Source organism: Gallinula chloropus (assembly GCF_964237585.1).
Source record: "Gallinula chloropus genome assembly, chromosome: 1".
Classification (NCBI taxonomy): Eukaryota; Metazoa; Chordata; class Aves; order Gruiformes; family Rallidae; genus Gallinula; species Gallinula chloropus.
In genome coordinates this window covers 148179720-148193560 of record NC_140085.1, presented here as the reverse complement: position 1 = coordinate 148193560, position 13841 = coordinate 148179720, and the positions used below count along the sequence as shown (strand labels likewise).

General features: G+C 45.0%; 1 protein-coding gene across 2 annotated transcripts in view; it reads right to left on the bottom strand.

Moving 5' to 3' along the window:
- The window catches only part of SH3RF3 (SH3 domain containing ring finger 3), a gene marked incomplete at its 5' end in the record, with an annotated part of 257121 nt that overhangs the window by 21355 nt on the left and 221925 nt on the right, over positions 1–13841 (bottom strand). For both annotated transcript variants that reach the window (XM_084272921.1, XM_084272922.1), the window contains one exon: positions 13044–13348. In XM_084272921.1, coding sequence (XP_084129047.1) covers positions 13044–13348 — 305 coding nt within the window. The remainder of the gene's footprint in view (positions 1–13043; positions 13349–13841) is intronic.

The window sequence follows — 13841 nt, the reverse complement described above, 5'->3', positions numbered from 1 at the left end:
GCTCTGGTTTAACCCAGCGGGCAACTGAAACAACCACACAGCTGTTCACTTACTCCCCACCCCACCCAGTGGATAGAATGGGGGATAGAATCAGAAAAAAGCTGTTAAACTTATGGGTCGAGATAAAGAGAGTTTAGTACGTTGGAAAAGGAAGATGATAATGATGATAATAATAATAGTATATACAAAACTAGTGATGCACACCGCAATTGCTCATCACCCGCAGACCACTGATGCCCAGCTAGTTCCTAAGCTGCAGTTTTGCCCCCAGCCTGCTTCCCCCAAGTTATATACTGATCATGACATCATACAATTTGTCATATCCCTTTGGCCAGTTTGGGTCAGCTGTCCTGGCTGTGCCCCCTCCCAGCTTCTTGTGCACTCGCAGTCTCCTCATTGGCAGGGCAGCATGAGAAATTGAGAAATCCTGGACTTGGTGTAAAGATTTCCTAGCAGCAACGAAAACATCAGTGTGCTATCAACTTTATTCTCATCCTAAATCCAAAACACAGCACCGTGCCAACTGCCAGGAAGAAAATTAACTCTGTCCCAGCCAAAACCAGGACACTGTGTAAAAGAAAAAGATCTGCCTGCGGAGAATGAAAAATGGCCAGAATTCACATGTACTAGACACAGTGAAAAAAATCCTGCAAAGAATGCATCAGTTTATAAAAAATGTATTTAGCTAGAGACTGAGGAGTCAGCTGACTGGTTAGCTTGCTGACTCCTCAGTCTCTAGCTGAGACAGAACATCTGACACCGGCATACATGTAGCCTTGAGGTGATGAAAGCAGAACCTCCTCTTCCTCAGGCAAAGTATTTCTGAAAATTAGTTTGGCTTCACAATGGCACTGGGGCAGCCTGGGCCGGAATGAGGCTTTCAGGTGATCTTATGTTGTAGAAGCAGGTCCTTGACACCATCAAAGCCACGAGCATGAAAAATCCATGTCCTCTGAAGACTGCCCTCCAGTTCTGGCAGCTCCCACAGCATCAAATCTGACCACACAAAAAATGATTCATATTGTATTCCATGCAATTAAAAATCAGGTCTTGCCCCTGCTCCCTCCTGGCCTTGTGAGAAAGCATCTCAAAAAAAGGCAAGTGACACTCTATGAGCCATCAAGAGAAATACCAATGTGCTCAAGTCAATGGCTTTTTTCTGCGAGTAAGGGGAAGCTCAGCCTCTCAGTGCCCATGGGAGGCAGGGAGTCCCAGGTGCTCTGTGCCCATGAGTACCTAGCAGCACCACACACGACCAGAGCTGCTGTCTGGCACACTGAGATGCCATCAATTGTTATGGTGCTTAAGCTTTGCCGGCAAAGCAGATGAGTTTTCTGCAACCTCCCCTGTCAGCTGTGCTACAGTAATTTCCAGTCCTACTACATTTCCAAGTACTGCCCTATGAATTACTCCTGGGGCACACTGAGGTGGTTGAAGTCCTTTTCTTTTACAGGGACCAATTGATCATATATGCTCTTTAAAACATGAAGAAAGAATTCCAAAATTGCTTTAAAGGACTGCAAAGTAAGCGGCTGTCAGTGTGTCAGTGTCAGAGGAATGCCCAGGCATGTAAGTGATGCTTTCTTTGATAAAGTGACCAATGTACTGTGGCTTTCCAACACTTAGGCTATAATTACTAGTAAGCTTTGCAATTGCAAAAGGCTTGCTAGAAGCTGTGCAACCCCTGGCAGCATTTGTAGTATGAGCATCCTCTCTTCAGCAAAAAATTGATTTGATCTTCCCCCCCCCCAACTTCATCTTCTTGCTTCTTAAAAAATAAAAATGGAGCCATCAAAGACTATTTGCTGAAAAACACCCTTCCAATACCCTTATACTAAAGCTAGGTCTTTAGGAGTATAAAATTCCCCTTTCTTAAAGAGCTGAGCAAGAAAGAACATCAATGAACACAGAGTCAACCAAAGGGAGGAGGTAGGGTATAAATACGGAAGGAAAGTCAATAACACTGTGGCTTTTCTCCCTTTTCCTCTAAGCCTGGTTTTACATTGCAAACCTATCCCTTTGTAGCATCTTCCCTTCCTTTGTCTGTTTTATCCCCTTGTTTTTCCCTGACACATAACCTGCAGGTATGACCATATAATTAAAGGCAATTAAGTTGCACTGATTTAACTAATTACCACCTGTCACGCGTGCCACCTAAGCCAATGCTCTCCATTTCCTCATCCTACCCCAACTGTGAGACAAAACATGTTAGCTCAAATGTCAGGTTTAAGCTGATTTTGGTAAGGCAGGTTGTCCAAGGACATGCTTTATGCCACAGGTGGTCGTAGGCGAATTTCAGTGGTGCAGCCAGTGAGTGGCACCTCACACAGGTTAAACGCATCATCACTTCTGTAACCTCAAGAGCGCTCTGGACATGAGTTTGTTGCTTGTCTGGAGCATGTCATGCAATGAAGCAGTAACATCTGGTTGTTGTTTTCACGTGCAACTACTGCAGAAATAATTATCAATGACAACACATACACAGCATAGTCCTCTTTACTCAGCCAGCTACTTGACTGATGCAGAAGGGACCGGCGTGACCTGAAATAAAAGGTGGATCTTGACAATTAACAGCAAGAAATGGCCACTTTTAACACACACAAGCTCAACATGCCTCTCCGAAAATGTTGGGCACATACATCTCATGTCTGAAAATGATGGAAACTATGTAAGGATAAAATCACTCCTGCACCGGAGCAGAAATGACAGCTTTGTCATAACAGTCCATCTCTGAGCTCGCCTACTATAGATGAGGACGAAAAACCCTTTACACAAGTCAGATAACAGTGCAGGAAGATTTCCTCTTAACCACGCTGGTTGATGGACTGATGGCCTGTACAGATTGACAACCTTTCTTATTTTCATTTTAGCAAAACAGTGTGGGTAAACATGGACATGGATTTGTCTCATCTTCAATCTGATCATGGCTGATTGGAATGTCTCTGCCTACACAGATAACAGAATTAGTAGCCCATTAGTTAAGCAATCACAAGTTCTGTACAAGCTCCTGTACTGCGGTTACTTTGCTGTATCTGACAGTCGCCCCCCAGCAGAGCATGCAATGCCATAAATATCTTGCACACAGTTGTTCTTCCAGCTTCTTCCTGCTAGGACAGCAATGTGTGTGCTTGAGAGGTCCCTTCCAGTCTTGCACTCTCACTCTAACTCAGCGGCATGCATGCAAGAACTCAAGCTGCAGATAACCAGATGCTACCAGTTGCTTTGCAACGTTTTCCAGTTAATGATTTTCTGTCAAACCAAGATGACATTTCAAATAGGTACCAACAGGATTTGTCTCAGTCCCAGTGCTAGTCAATCTTATTAATTACTTGGTAGGTGAGCTAGAGAGTGCACTACTAAAAGCAGCAGTGGGCACCAAGCTGATTAAGTCTGCAAGTAGTTGGAAGGTGTACTGGTCTTGGCTGGGGCAGAGCTCCTTTTCTTTGTATCAGTTTGCATGGAGCTATGTTTTGGATTTGTGACCACACAAGTGTAGTAACACCCCACTTAGTTATTGCTGAGCAGTGCTTGCACAGTGTTAAGGCCTTTTTTGTTTCTCATCCTGATGTTATACAGGAGGGAAGAGAGATCTCCAAAGTCATCAAAAAAGCCAGCTAGCTCCATTTCAAAATAGACCAGTTCTGAACTGATCATGAATTGGGACTAAAAACTTCAGTACAGGAAAACTACTTTACTGGAAAATAAGTTGGCCATGGACTCAACATTAAATTACTACTTCTCTCTCTGGGGCATCTGGTGATGAAGCCCAATGGCAGTCTGCTGCTAGCGTGCTGAATGCAGTGAGCTGTGAGTGAAGCAGGTTGTATTTTAACTTCCCTAGCCTGAAGTTGCAGAAACATATCAGTGAATATGAATCAAAGAAAATATACGCCCCCTCCCAAAAAAAAAAGTGCAAAGCAACAGGCTGAGTTCTGCTTTTAGAATTAATTGGTTTTTAAAAGGTTGACTGCTTGACACCTTATATTAATTGATTACAGGCAGCCTGCAGACGTAGTGTATGAAAAGCAGCTTCTGCACGGTGTACCTTCTGAATCCCTAAGACTGATCTTTTCTCCAGAGGGTATAGTAGATGCTTTTTTCTTTTTTTTCTCCAGTCCTTCAGAGACCAACACTGACTCCATGTCTTGACTTGGTCTGAAGGGAATTACTAGCTGCTTGAGACATCCAGTCAAAAAATCCCCAAATAAACCAGCCTGACTTTAAAGTGGCATTACCATTTGGCAAAAACAAAGCTGAGGGCCTGTGAATCTTTCTGCTGCTGCTGCAAAATGAAAAATAAACAAAACTGTAGTAAGAAAGATAAATATCCCTTTGCTTTAACTTGGTTGTGCCCTCAAGTTACGTGACAAAACCAGCAACATGCTGCAGATATGTTGTCTGCTACAACGTGCTGTTCCTACCATACTGATGCTTGTCAGAAACTGCAATTTCATTTAGTTTGTGCAAAGCTTCTAGCAGAGCTTACTGAAATATTTCTGCATTGGTGCTAGATAGTTTAACCCACCTATTATGTGTAACCGTAGAGGAAAGCAAGGAAAAACACCATTACCCATGTGACTGAAAAAAAAAACGGGTGCTGAGAAAGTTGATTATTGCCAGTTTTTCACAGGAAAGTTCAAACTCTTGTCTCCACAAAACAAATGTGTTGGCACTGGAGATCCTTGTATCTCGGTGAATAATCTGTTTCCTCTTGGTGGTTTAAGACTTACTGGCTTGCAGATTCATAGTTGGAAAGCCACCAAGGAAAGCAACTGAGTCCTGGACACACGGCAAGCCAAGATGCCACCAAGTCTGACACGGTGCAAATTGTTTTGTGGGTTTTGAGGCATACAGCTTCTCACTGTGTTTTTCTGCTGGAATGGTTTCAACCTGCACGTCTTCCTTCCTGGGAGTGGTGGGGCAGTGGCAGCCCTCTGCCAGCTCTGCATGTAACACAGAGGAAGTGGAAGGACAGGGACAGGCATGGCATTCGCTGTTTTGTTGGGTTTTTTTCCCCCTATGCATGGGAATTGGGAGCTTGATGCAATGAGGGAATGAGGGATAAGCCACGTTCTTTGGGACCGATGCAGGGAGAGGGCAGAAGCTGTGACGGGATGCTCAGCTGCAGAGTTGTGCAGTCTGGGGTAGGGATTGGCCCCTGTGATCCCTTAACAGCCGGAATGTGTCAATGTCTCCCATCCATACCACAGGAGTGCTAACATTTCACCCAACTAATCCAAGGAGATGCTTGCCGTGTTCCCCCCTCCTCCCGCACTCCCCCAGCACACAGCCTGGCCCCATCCAGCCATCTGGTCCTGCGTGATTCCTTCTGCAGGCAGGGGAATGCCATGGGAACGCCAGTGCTGGGATGCTCACACGCAGACATGCACTCGCGCACACACACGCCTCCAGCCTTCTGCTTCCAGGACTCCTTTGCATGCTCTTCCTTTTGTCAGCTCTACTTCCCTCCTCGAGCAGCTCCAAGGAGGATTTCCTAAAACCCCGTGGGTCCTCTGTGTTATAAAATTAGGTTTCCACAGGTGCCAGAAGAACGCTGTGCCTTGGCATCCAAATGACTTTGTCTCCAGTTAGTAGATAAACTGAATTTCCTCTTGAAGCTAAAGCGCTCTCCGTCTTCTCTTCTCTTGGATCCGCTTCCCCCTTACAGAACGCAGCACAGAACCACTCGAAACAGCACTAGAGGAACCCACTGTGGACACTTGAGAAATCCTGTGACAGCGCCGAGGCAGATAAGCAGAGGCAGGGGGAGAGGAGAGGGAAGAGGAATAGCTTTCAGAGGCTGCTTGGCAGCAAAGCCGACGCTTGAAATATCTGTAGGGAGTTTGAAAGCATTTCCTAACATCAAAAATGCGAAGAAGAAAAAGAAATTTTGATCAATGGCTTATTGCCCTTGATCTAAGCAAAAGAATCCTAGCCAGTCAGAAATAACAGAAATCTGGTTTATTGTAAAGCTCAAGTTTTCTGTGTTTTGACAGCTGGGGCTCACGCTTTTGGCTGGGTTATTTGCCAGCCTTAAAATATTCATCAGTGAGTTGCCAGGTTTTTGTCCTTTCAAACTGAACTCTAACGATGAAGGAGAAGGTGCTGGAGAGATTTTAAGCACGGGTTCTCTGCCCTAAAACCAGAACTTTGTGGCCTGAATTCACATGACCAGAAAAAAAAGAGGTTTCCATTCCCTGGCCAAGTTTCTGGTGAATCACTTGCTGGTCACAGAGCCAAGATTCACTTTCTGGAGCATGGGAAGCAGTGGCTCATTTGTGATAAAGACAGACCCCTTGCCTTCCTTGGGAGGAAATGGATTAACAGTGTGTATTCTGTGCACAAGCCTTGAGACAATTTAACTAGAATATTCCAGATTATGGCATCCTGACTGAGGAACAAACTGGAACGTGCATTAAACTGACAGCTCAATTCTGACTCTGGGAATGATCAGTGAAATGTTTGTGTTGGTGGCTCCAGGATCAACTTGGACGTCTTACAGAGCACCCAAGCAGCTTAGTGTCGCAGCTTCATCTTTTCTGATGCAAACCTTTACATGACTATTCCAACGCTGTAGCTTCTTAGTGCTCACTATATTTGGATGCACTTATTCTAAGAATCCAAACCAGACTCTTGTGTCTTGTGCTGCTTGCAGGTAGTCACTTAGTTGTTATTGTTCCATTTCCTAACTGTACAACTTAGGGGGCTTTCTCAGGTGAACCGACTGCAAAGTGAAATATATTTAATCCTTTCATATCTGCTATGAAGACTGAATTCCTCTTCCAAAAATTCAGAGCCAGTAGTCACATTGACTTTGTATCTGCAAAATCTACTTTCATCAACTCCTTAACTTCCTCTACTCGTCCCAGGTTGACCACTATTTTTGTAATGTCATTTTATATCTACAAAGTCCTTGCAAGAGCTCAAGACTTCACTTTTGAGACTGATCTTCCGTTTTATGGATAAGGAATTAAATTTCTTTAGTGGATATGAGGTGATAACAAACCCTTTTCACTCAGGGACAAGTTAATACAAGAAGCTGCGGTGCAGAGACGAACACTTAGCGGGTGAAAACTGAAGGTGATCTACAGCGTAGGATCAGTTTTAGTTCTACCCGCTGACAGCTTAAACAGACAGCTGCAATGTCAACTCAGGTCACAGTTTACAAAGCCAAATTTTACACAGGCCTTCCATCTAGTCTCCAACCCTTTGTAAAACTAGGGTGGGCGACTAAGCATGCAGGTGGCAGGTATGCGCTGAGGGATGTTGCCTGGTAGGACCGGGCACTGGGCTGCAAATTAAGGGAAGGCAGAAGGTGGCACTGTCAGAAAGGAGGAATGATGGAAAAGGGAGTCCCTCTGGTCATGTTTATATGGGCACATAAACTGAGACTAGGATTTAACATCAAACCCTGGTCCACATCCATTAACCCTTGTGGGTTTAGCTTGTATCATAGAATCATAGAAGGGTCTGGGTTGGGAGGGACCCCAAGGATCATACAGTTCCATCCCCCCTGCCACAGACAGGGCCACCAACCTCCAGGCCTGGATCTACACAAGGTTGCCCAGGGCCCCATCCAGCCTGGCCTTGAACACCTCCAGGTACAGGGCATCCACCACCTCTCTGGGCAGCCTGTTCCAGCACCTCACCACTCTCCCTGTAAAGAACTTCCCCCTAATATCTAATCTAAACCTTCCCTCCTTTAGCTTTAGTCCATTCCCCCTTGTCCTGCCATTGTCTGCCCTTTTAAAAAGTTGATTCCCCTAAATCAACAAGCACTCTCCCAGGACAACACATGGGCATGGTTTGGGCCACACCAGGTACCAGGACTGTTCTCAGTGAGCAGTCTGGATGCAGCCACCCTCTTTTGGGTGGAGAAGAAGGCTTAGAAGTGCGGATGCATGTCACGTAGGGACACTTGCAGGGACAGAAAACAAGCTTTGGCTTGTCCTGTTTTGTAATGTAGTCCTTACACCAGAATCGTGCCAAACATACTGCATCATTTGAGGAACGTGGCTATTTTGAGCTGAAGGACAATATTTGAGGAAGTGAGTGACACTGGTGAGAACAGACAGATGTTTGCTGATTCCAGCTTCACATGCAAAACTGTTGGTGCACGTTCAAAGTTGTTTTCTGAAGATGTGTCTCATGTTATCCTAACATCAATAAACAGTGGCCCAGTGTATTTTCCTATTTGTTGTGACTTGCTTATCCAGATCCTCTATGTATTCCAGGGACACGGTTACTAAATTTAAAGCTGCAAACAGATGTGTTCTCTCAGCACACTTGCAAGAAACGTTTAATTTTACATTGCCAATTTTCAGATGTTTCTATATGCTCTGGCTAGGTGAACCAGTAAGGAATTGGTGGGACTCAGTAATGAATTAATGGTTTGCTCACTAGTACAAGATCTTATTTTTCCTCTTCAGCAGATATTGGGGCAGACATTTTGGAAGACTTTAATCAAAATCCTCATCAAAAGCCAAATGAGTGGATTTTAAAGAAAGTTTAATTACAGTGGTCAAACCACCTAGCATGATTTGCTTGATTTGATTAATGTAATGAGGAGCACATTTAATGAGAAATGCATTAATTCATTCAAACAAGTGGTTTTATCAGAAGTATTAAGCATCAGCCCAGATTATGTACAGCAGAAACTATTATAGCAAAAATTGACCGAGGTCAAAGCAATAGTCATGCCATAATTACAAGCTCTCAGCTGTAATCTACTAGTTGAGCTTGAGCAGTGCTCATCACGACTGGTAAATCAGGATTCCCATTTTAAAAAAGCCCCCAAAACATGGGGATTCGCTTCCATTCCACAGCTGGGTTGTCTATCCCTTTCTTTCAGATGTTCAGAAGATTTGGGAAGTGACGTTGAGTTTCAGATGGTTACAAAGGCAGATATGATGAAGCAAGTGATGAAGTGAGAGCTCAAAGGACCACTGATTCCACCTGCCACCCTTAAAGGAAACTGAGTGTTCCCCATTTGCTCTCTGTTTTACCTCCTTCCTGTCCCTGTGATGTCTTCGAGACACTCCTGTTCCCAACCTGGAATAGAGTGACTTTGGGGGAGCATTATTACATGCCTTCTAGGGAAGGAAACCTCCTTGATAAAGAAGAGAAATTGGCCTCAAGCAGGAAATAATTTGGGCACCTTGCTCTCTTCAACTGCCTCCTTTAGATAAATTCCAGTCCCTAGATTCCAAACTTTCCTTTTTCAGGACCCTTCCCCATGGGCTTTACAAAGCCCAATTCATTTCCACCCTCCCTGCTGGCATCCCTTCCCCAGTGCCCCCCACTATATATGAGCTGCTAATGCTCTTCTCTCTCCCATGCTGCCCTCTTTGCTACCCCTTTGACTTCTGCCGTGATCCCTTGGCTTTATTCAGTCCCAGCCTTGTTATTCCTGTAGTGTTGGCGCTACCTCTGCGTGAGCTTTATACGGTGCCCATACAGCACCGAAAACAGCTTTGATTTTCAAAAGTGCTTTATTTCTAAGCCTGCCTGGCTGCCTGAGCTCTTTCTGAGCACTGTTGCACAGTGGACTTAGGCAGTATCTATCCCTCGGTCTCTCATCAGCTGCCACCGGCAGCTGGCAAGGGAGAACAGCTTTGAAACTTCTCTAAGCGGACAGAAGGCTGGTCAAGGAGCTGAGAGAGGATCTTCTGGGGGTAGGTGCATACCAAGAAGTGAAGACTGATGTGGAGGTCATATTTTACCTCATGATTAAGTCAGCAGGAACATGACAGTAAGAGACTATTATTAGGGTGCCTAAATGAACGTAGGTGCCAAGGCTCACCCGCAGGTTTGGAAGTCTGGATCAAGAACTTCATAAATGAGCTGAAGTAGAGAACTAGATATGTCAAAAAATAGACCTAAGGATTTATTTGCTATATTAATAGAAGATGAGCAAGAAAATCATTCCTGCTGAGCCGAAACCATAATCCTTAGGATTATTTCTGCCATTTGCCTTTAAACCACAAGGAAACAAGAGTAAAAATTGGAATGGGAGTGTCTTGATTTTAGAGAAATCTTGGGATGTGCCTACATCTGACTGCACACCAGCAGGAACCCGTGATATTGGCATATAAACATTTGCACAGAGAAGTCATCAACAGTGATGACCTCAGCAGTACACTCAGCAAGGCTGTTCCCAAGGTAAAGACAACTCCGTCTTGGAACAAGCTGCCCAAATAGCATTTACAGACTCACTACAGATGTCACATTTGGTATCTCTGAGTGGAATCAAAGTGGGAAATCATAAAACATAAATTGGTAGAAGACCATATCTAAAAGTACTTTTTCCCACTATCTCAGCCCAGCCTTCAATCAGCCCAACCAACCTTGTTAAATTTACCATTTGAAGAAAATCTCCCAAGGACCAATATATTTAACTACATCAGAGTGGAAAATGCAAAAAATTGCAATTTATCTCCCTAGCCCTCAAAACAAACACACACAACAGAACCATGTAAAACAATGGACCCTCAGCATGTCCATACCCAAATTCAAACTACTTGTATTTCATCGCATGCATACCACATGCCCTCTGGACCACAGTGAACTCACACTGACAGTCAGTGTGTGAAAGAAAAATGTGGTTAATAACAAGACCATGTTTCACAAAACAGCTGTTCTCTCTCAGATCATCCAGCCCTCATCCTCAGGGGAATCCTGAAAAAAAACCCTGGAAAGACTAAAATGGGATTAAAAATAGTAATTTGACAGGACACTGAAAATTGTTGATTCCAACAACAACGTTAATTTTATGGCACATTGCAATTTACCTCAGACACGACTTGCTAATCTCAGTTTCTCAGGAGATAATTACCTGTGCATGTTTTCCATCCTGTGTTCAGCAGAGCTGAAGACCTTATTACCACTCCTCTTACTAAGATCCCCTCTGTTCCATTCATCTCAAAGTACCTGACTGATTAATGCAATGAAACTGAACTCAGATAAATTGCTTCTGATCTTTGCTTATCTGCAGTTTGGTAGTTATGTCCCTGCTTCTTTCCCCCTGTCCCTGCTTTTTTTTTGCCCCTCAGACTTGTCTGTTTTTTCCTATCAGGTGTACTGATAACAGATATTGCGTCTGCAAAGAGAAACCTTCTGAGTGTTATGACTGTTCCCTGTTTACCAAAAGAACTGCCCAACCAGCCTCCACTTTAGAAATATCAAGTGTAGTTCCAGATAAGGCTCCAGTTCTGACTCACAGATTCCTTTTTGCATAGTTATTTGGCTTTTAGTCTGGCATTATTCAAGCTCTCAACTGCTTCAAAGAAATATCTGGGTTTATGAAAAGAATAGGAACACGATTTAACTGGCCAAACATCAGTCACTACTTCTAAAAGGAAAGGAAGCATCACTGACTCAGATCTTTCTAAAATGAAAGTGAAATATGACATGGAGGACGTCCAGGAATATATTGTTCAACACAGGGCAGTTATGCATAATCCAGTCCAGTCAGAGTTGAAAATTTTTAATGTCATTTATCTCTGATACTTCCCAGGTACTGAACTGGTCTTTGGCAATGTTCATTACAATGATGTAGTATATTATATGCTTCTCCCAGTCAGCTATGGAGCACAAAACCCCCACAATTTTACTCCTCTGCATCCAAATTCAGTACTTAAACCAGATTAACAGCTTGGGAAAGGTTAGCCAGTACCTCAGGAAGGGACTTGATATGATTTTGCCAAGGAAATTTCTGCGTGGAGTCCCACATGAATAAGAAGATAGACCTATAGACTAGCATGGTGTGTCTTAGGAAGTATTAAATAAGCCAGTACACAAAGCTCTGAGGTAACGTGCAGTTCTAACACCTTCTGCCAGTTACCATACACTTCCTTGGGCATGCAGCAATAGCAGGTGTGGCTCCACTCCCACAGCATGCAGTCCTTGATGCACACTTGGAAATCATTCTTTGTAAACAAGTACCTAAATCTCACATCCAGGAAAGAAGCTTTATACCCTTCTTCTTTCCCTGAAGGACGCTCAGAGAAAATTCATGACAGGATTAAGGAAAGGATTTTAAAACTCGTGTTCCTCATCTTGTGAAACCAGGGGTTCTCCATGACCCTGACCACACGTGAGACTTGCAATCTCAGCGTTGCCACATGCAGAGTAAATGTTTACCCATATGTGCTTGTCACCAAGGAAAAGCTTGGGGGGTCATACAGAAGGGATTTTTTGCAGGTCCAGAGGAAAAGCAGGGCCCCACATCTCTTCCTCTTACTCAGACACAAACCAGGATCTTGCTTCCAGCAGGCAGCTTGGATCAGTGGGCTCTGCTAGGCACTATGGAGATAACCCTCAGTGTTGATAAATGGGAACTGCTAACAAAGTCTAAACATTTGGTGAAAGCAAAGTATTTGCCAAGAACCTAAAAGGCTGGGTGCTTAAAACAGCTTTTCACGGTGGCTTTCCTTAGCAAGGTGCACATGGGACAGGCTATTGGTCCCACTGCTGGTTTCTAGGAGAGTGAACCTACAGTGCACCGTACCTACATCCCAGCGAGTCACATTTAATTCTCTTCTCCCTGTCTGGATGTGCCACATGAACTTTTCTGCAAGAAACTGAGATGTTTCTAGAGCAGTAAAACAGCTCCTATTGCTCATGAGCCAGTGTTTTACTGTGACTGTGGCACATGCCCTGGGGCTGGGACCATCAGCTTCTTCCACATGTGGAGGCAGATGGTTTCTGACTTGGCCATCTGTTTTTAATGACCAAGCGCCCACTATAACATCTTTCTGTACCACTGAAAATTTGCATATCTGGGTGCTGGTTGTTGGAAGAAACAAATTCAGCCCATTAGTACCTTAACCTTGTTTCCCACCCGCAAGCAGGTAATGTGAGAGCAATGTTGGGGATGATGTGGAGCGGGGAAACGATGAAGTAGGAAAATAATGTGAGACAAGTATGCCCAAGCTTGCAGGAGATGAAAACCAGCTTCTTCCCACCCGGGCAGCGGCAGTGTCCCTCTTTGACAGCCCCATAAAAGAGAGAGGCGGTGGGAGGGGGTGTGTGGTGGCCCTTACCTTCTCATTCTTCCTCTCCTCAGCCTTGCTGGCAGGGCCAGGGGTAACAGAGCCACCCATGGGCCCACCACCCACCTCACCATTGAGGTGGGCTGCGCTGACGTTGGGTGGGGTGATGGCGGCAGCGGCGGAGGTGAGGGGGATGAGGGGCCAGGCCCCTGGGGCGGGCGGCTGGTGGCCATGCTGCGGGGAGACGGCAGGGTGAGGCCGGATGGCTGCTGCTGGCAGGCGGGAGGGCGAGCTGGGCGTCCGCAGGGGTGAGACTGTGGCGGTGGGCCGCTCCGGGGCCGGCACCGGGGGGTGAGCTGTGGAGGGAGGACAGAGCATAGTTAAGCCCCCCAGGCATTGCCAGACCTGGCCCTTCAGTGGCCATTGTTGCCACAAGGCACCAGGGCCCGATGGCGGGCTAAACTCTTAGCCTTAGCCCAGGACATCTCAATCTGCAAGCGTTCTCAGCTAAATCCTAGAAATCCCCCTCCTGGCTGTGAAAGCCCTATCTGCAGTCACCAAAATGGCTGGTTCTTCCTGGTGATGGGACTGGGGAACAGCCTGACCATGCCTGCCCATGCCTAGAAATAAGTAAAAAGCCTACTGTGTTTTAAAAGTACCTTACCTTGTTCCAGTTGAGCTGTTTTCCAAACCTCTGGGACCCCTTCCTAACCCAGTAGGTTTTGGAGCAACACATCATGGGACCTAAGACCTATGCCAACCCTGCAGACAGCAATTAAAAAGCAAAGTCTTTTGTTTCACTCCTAAAAAAACGGTCAACAGCACATCACTGTGCTGCACAAGATAAAT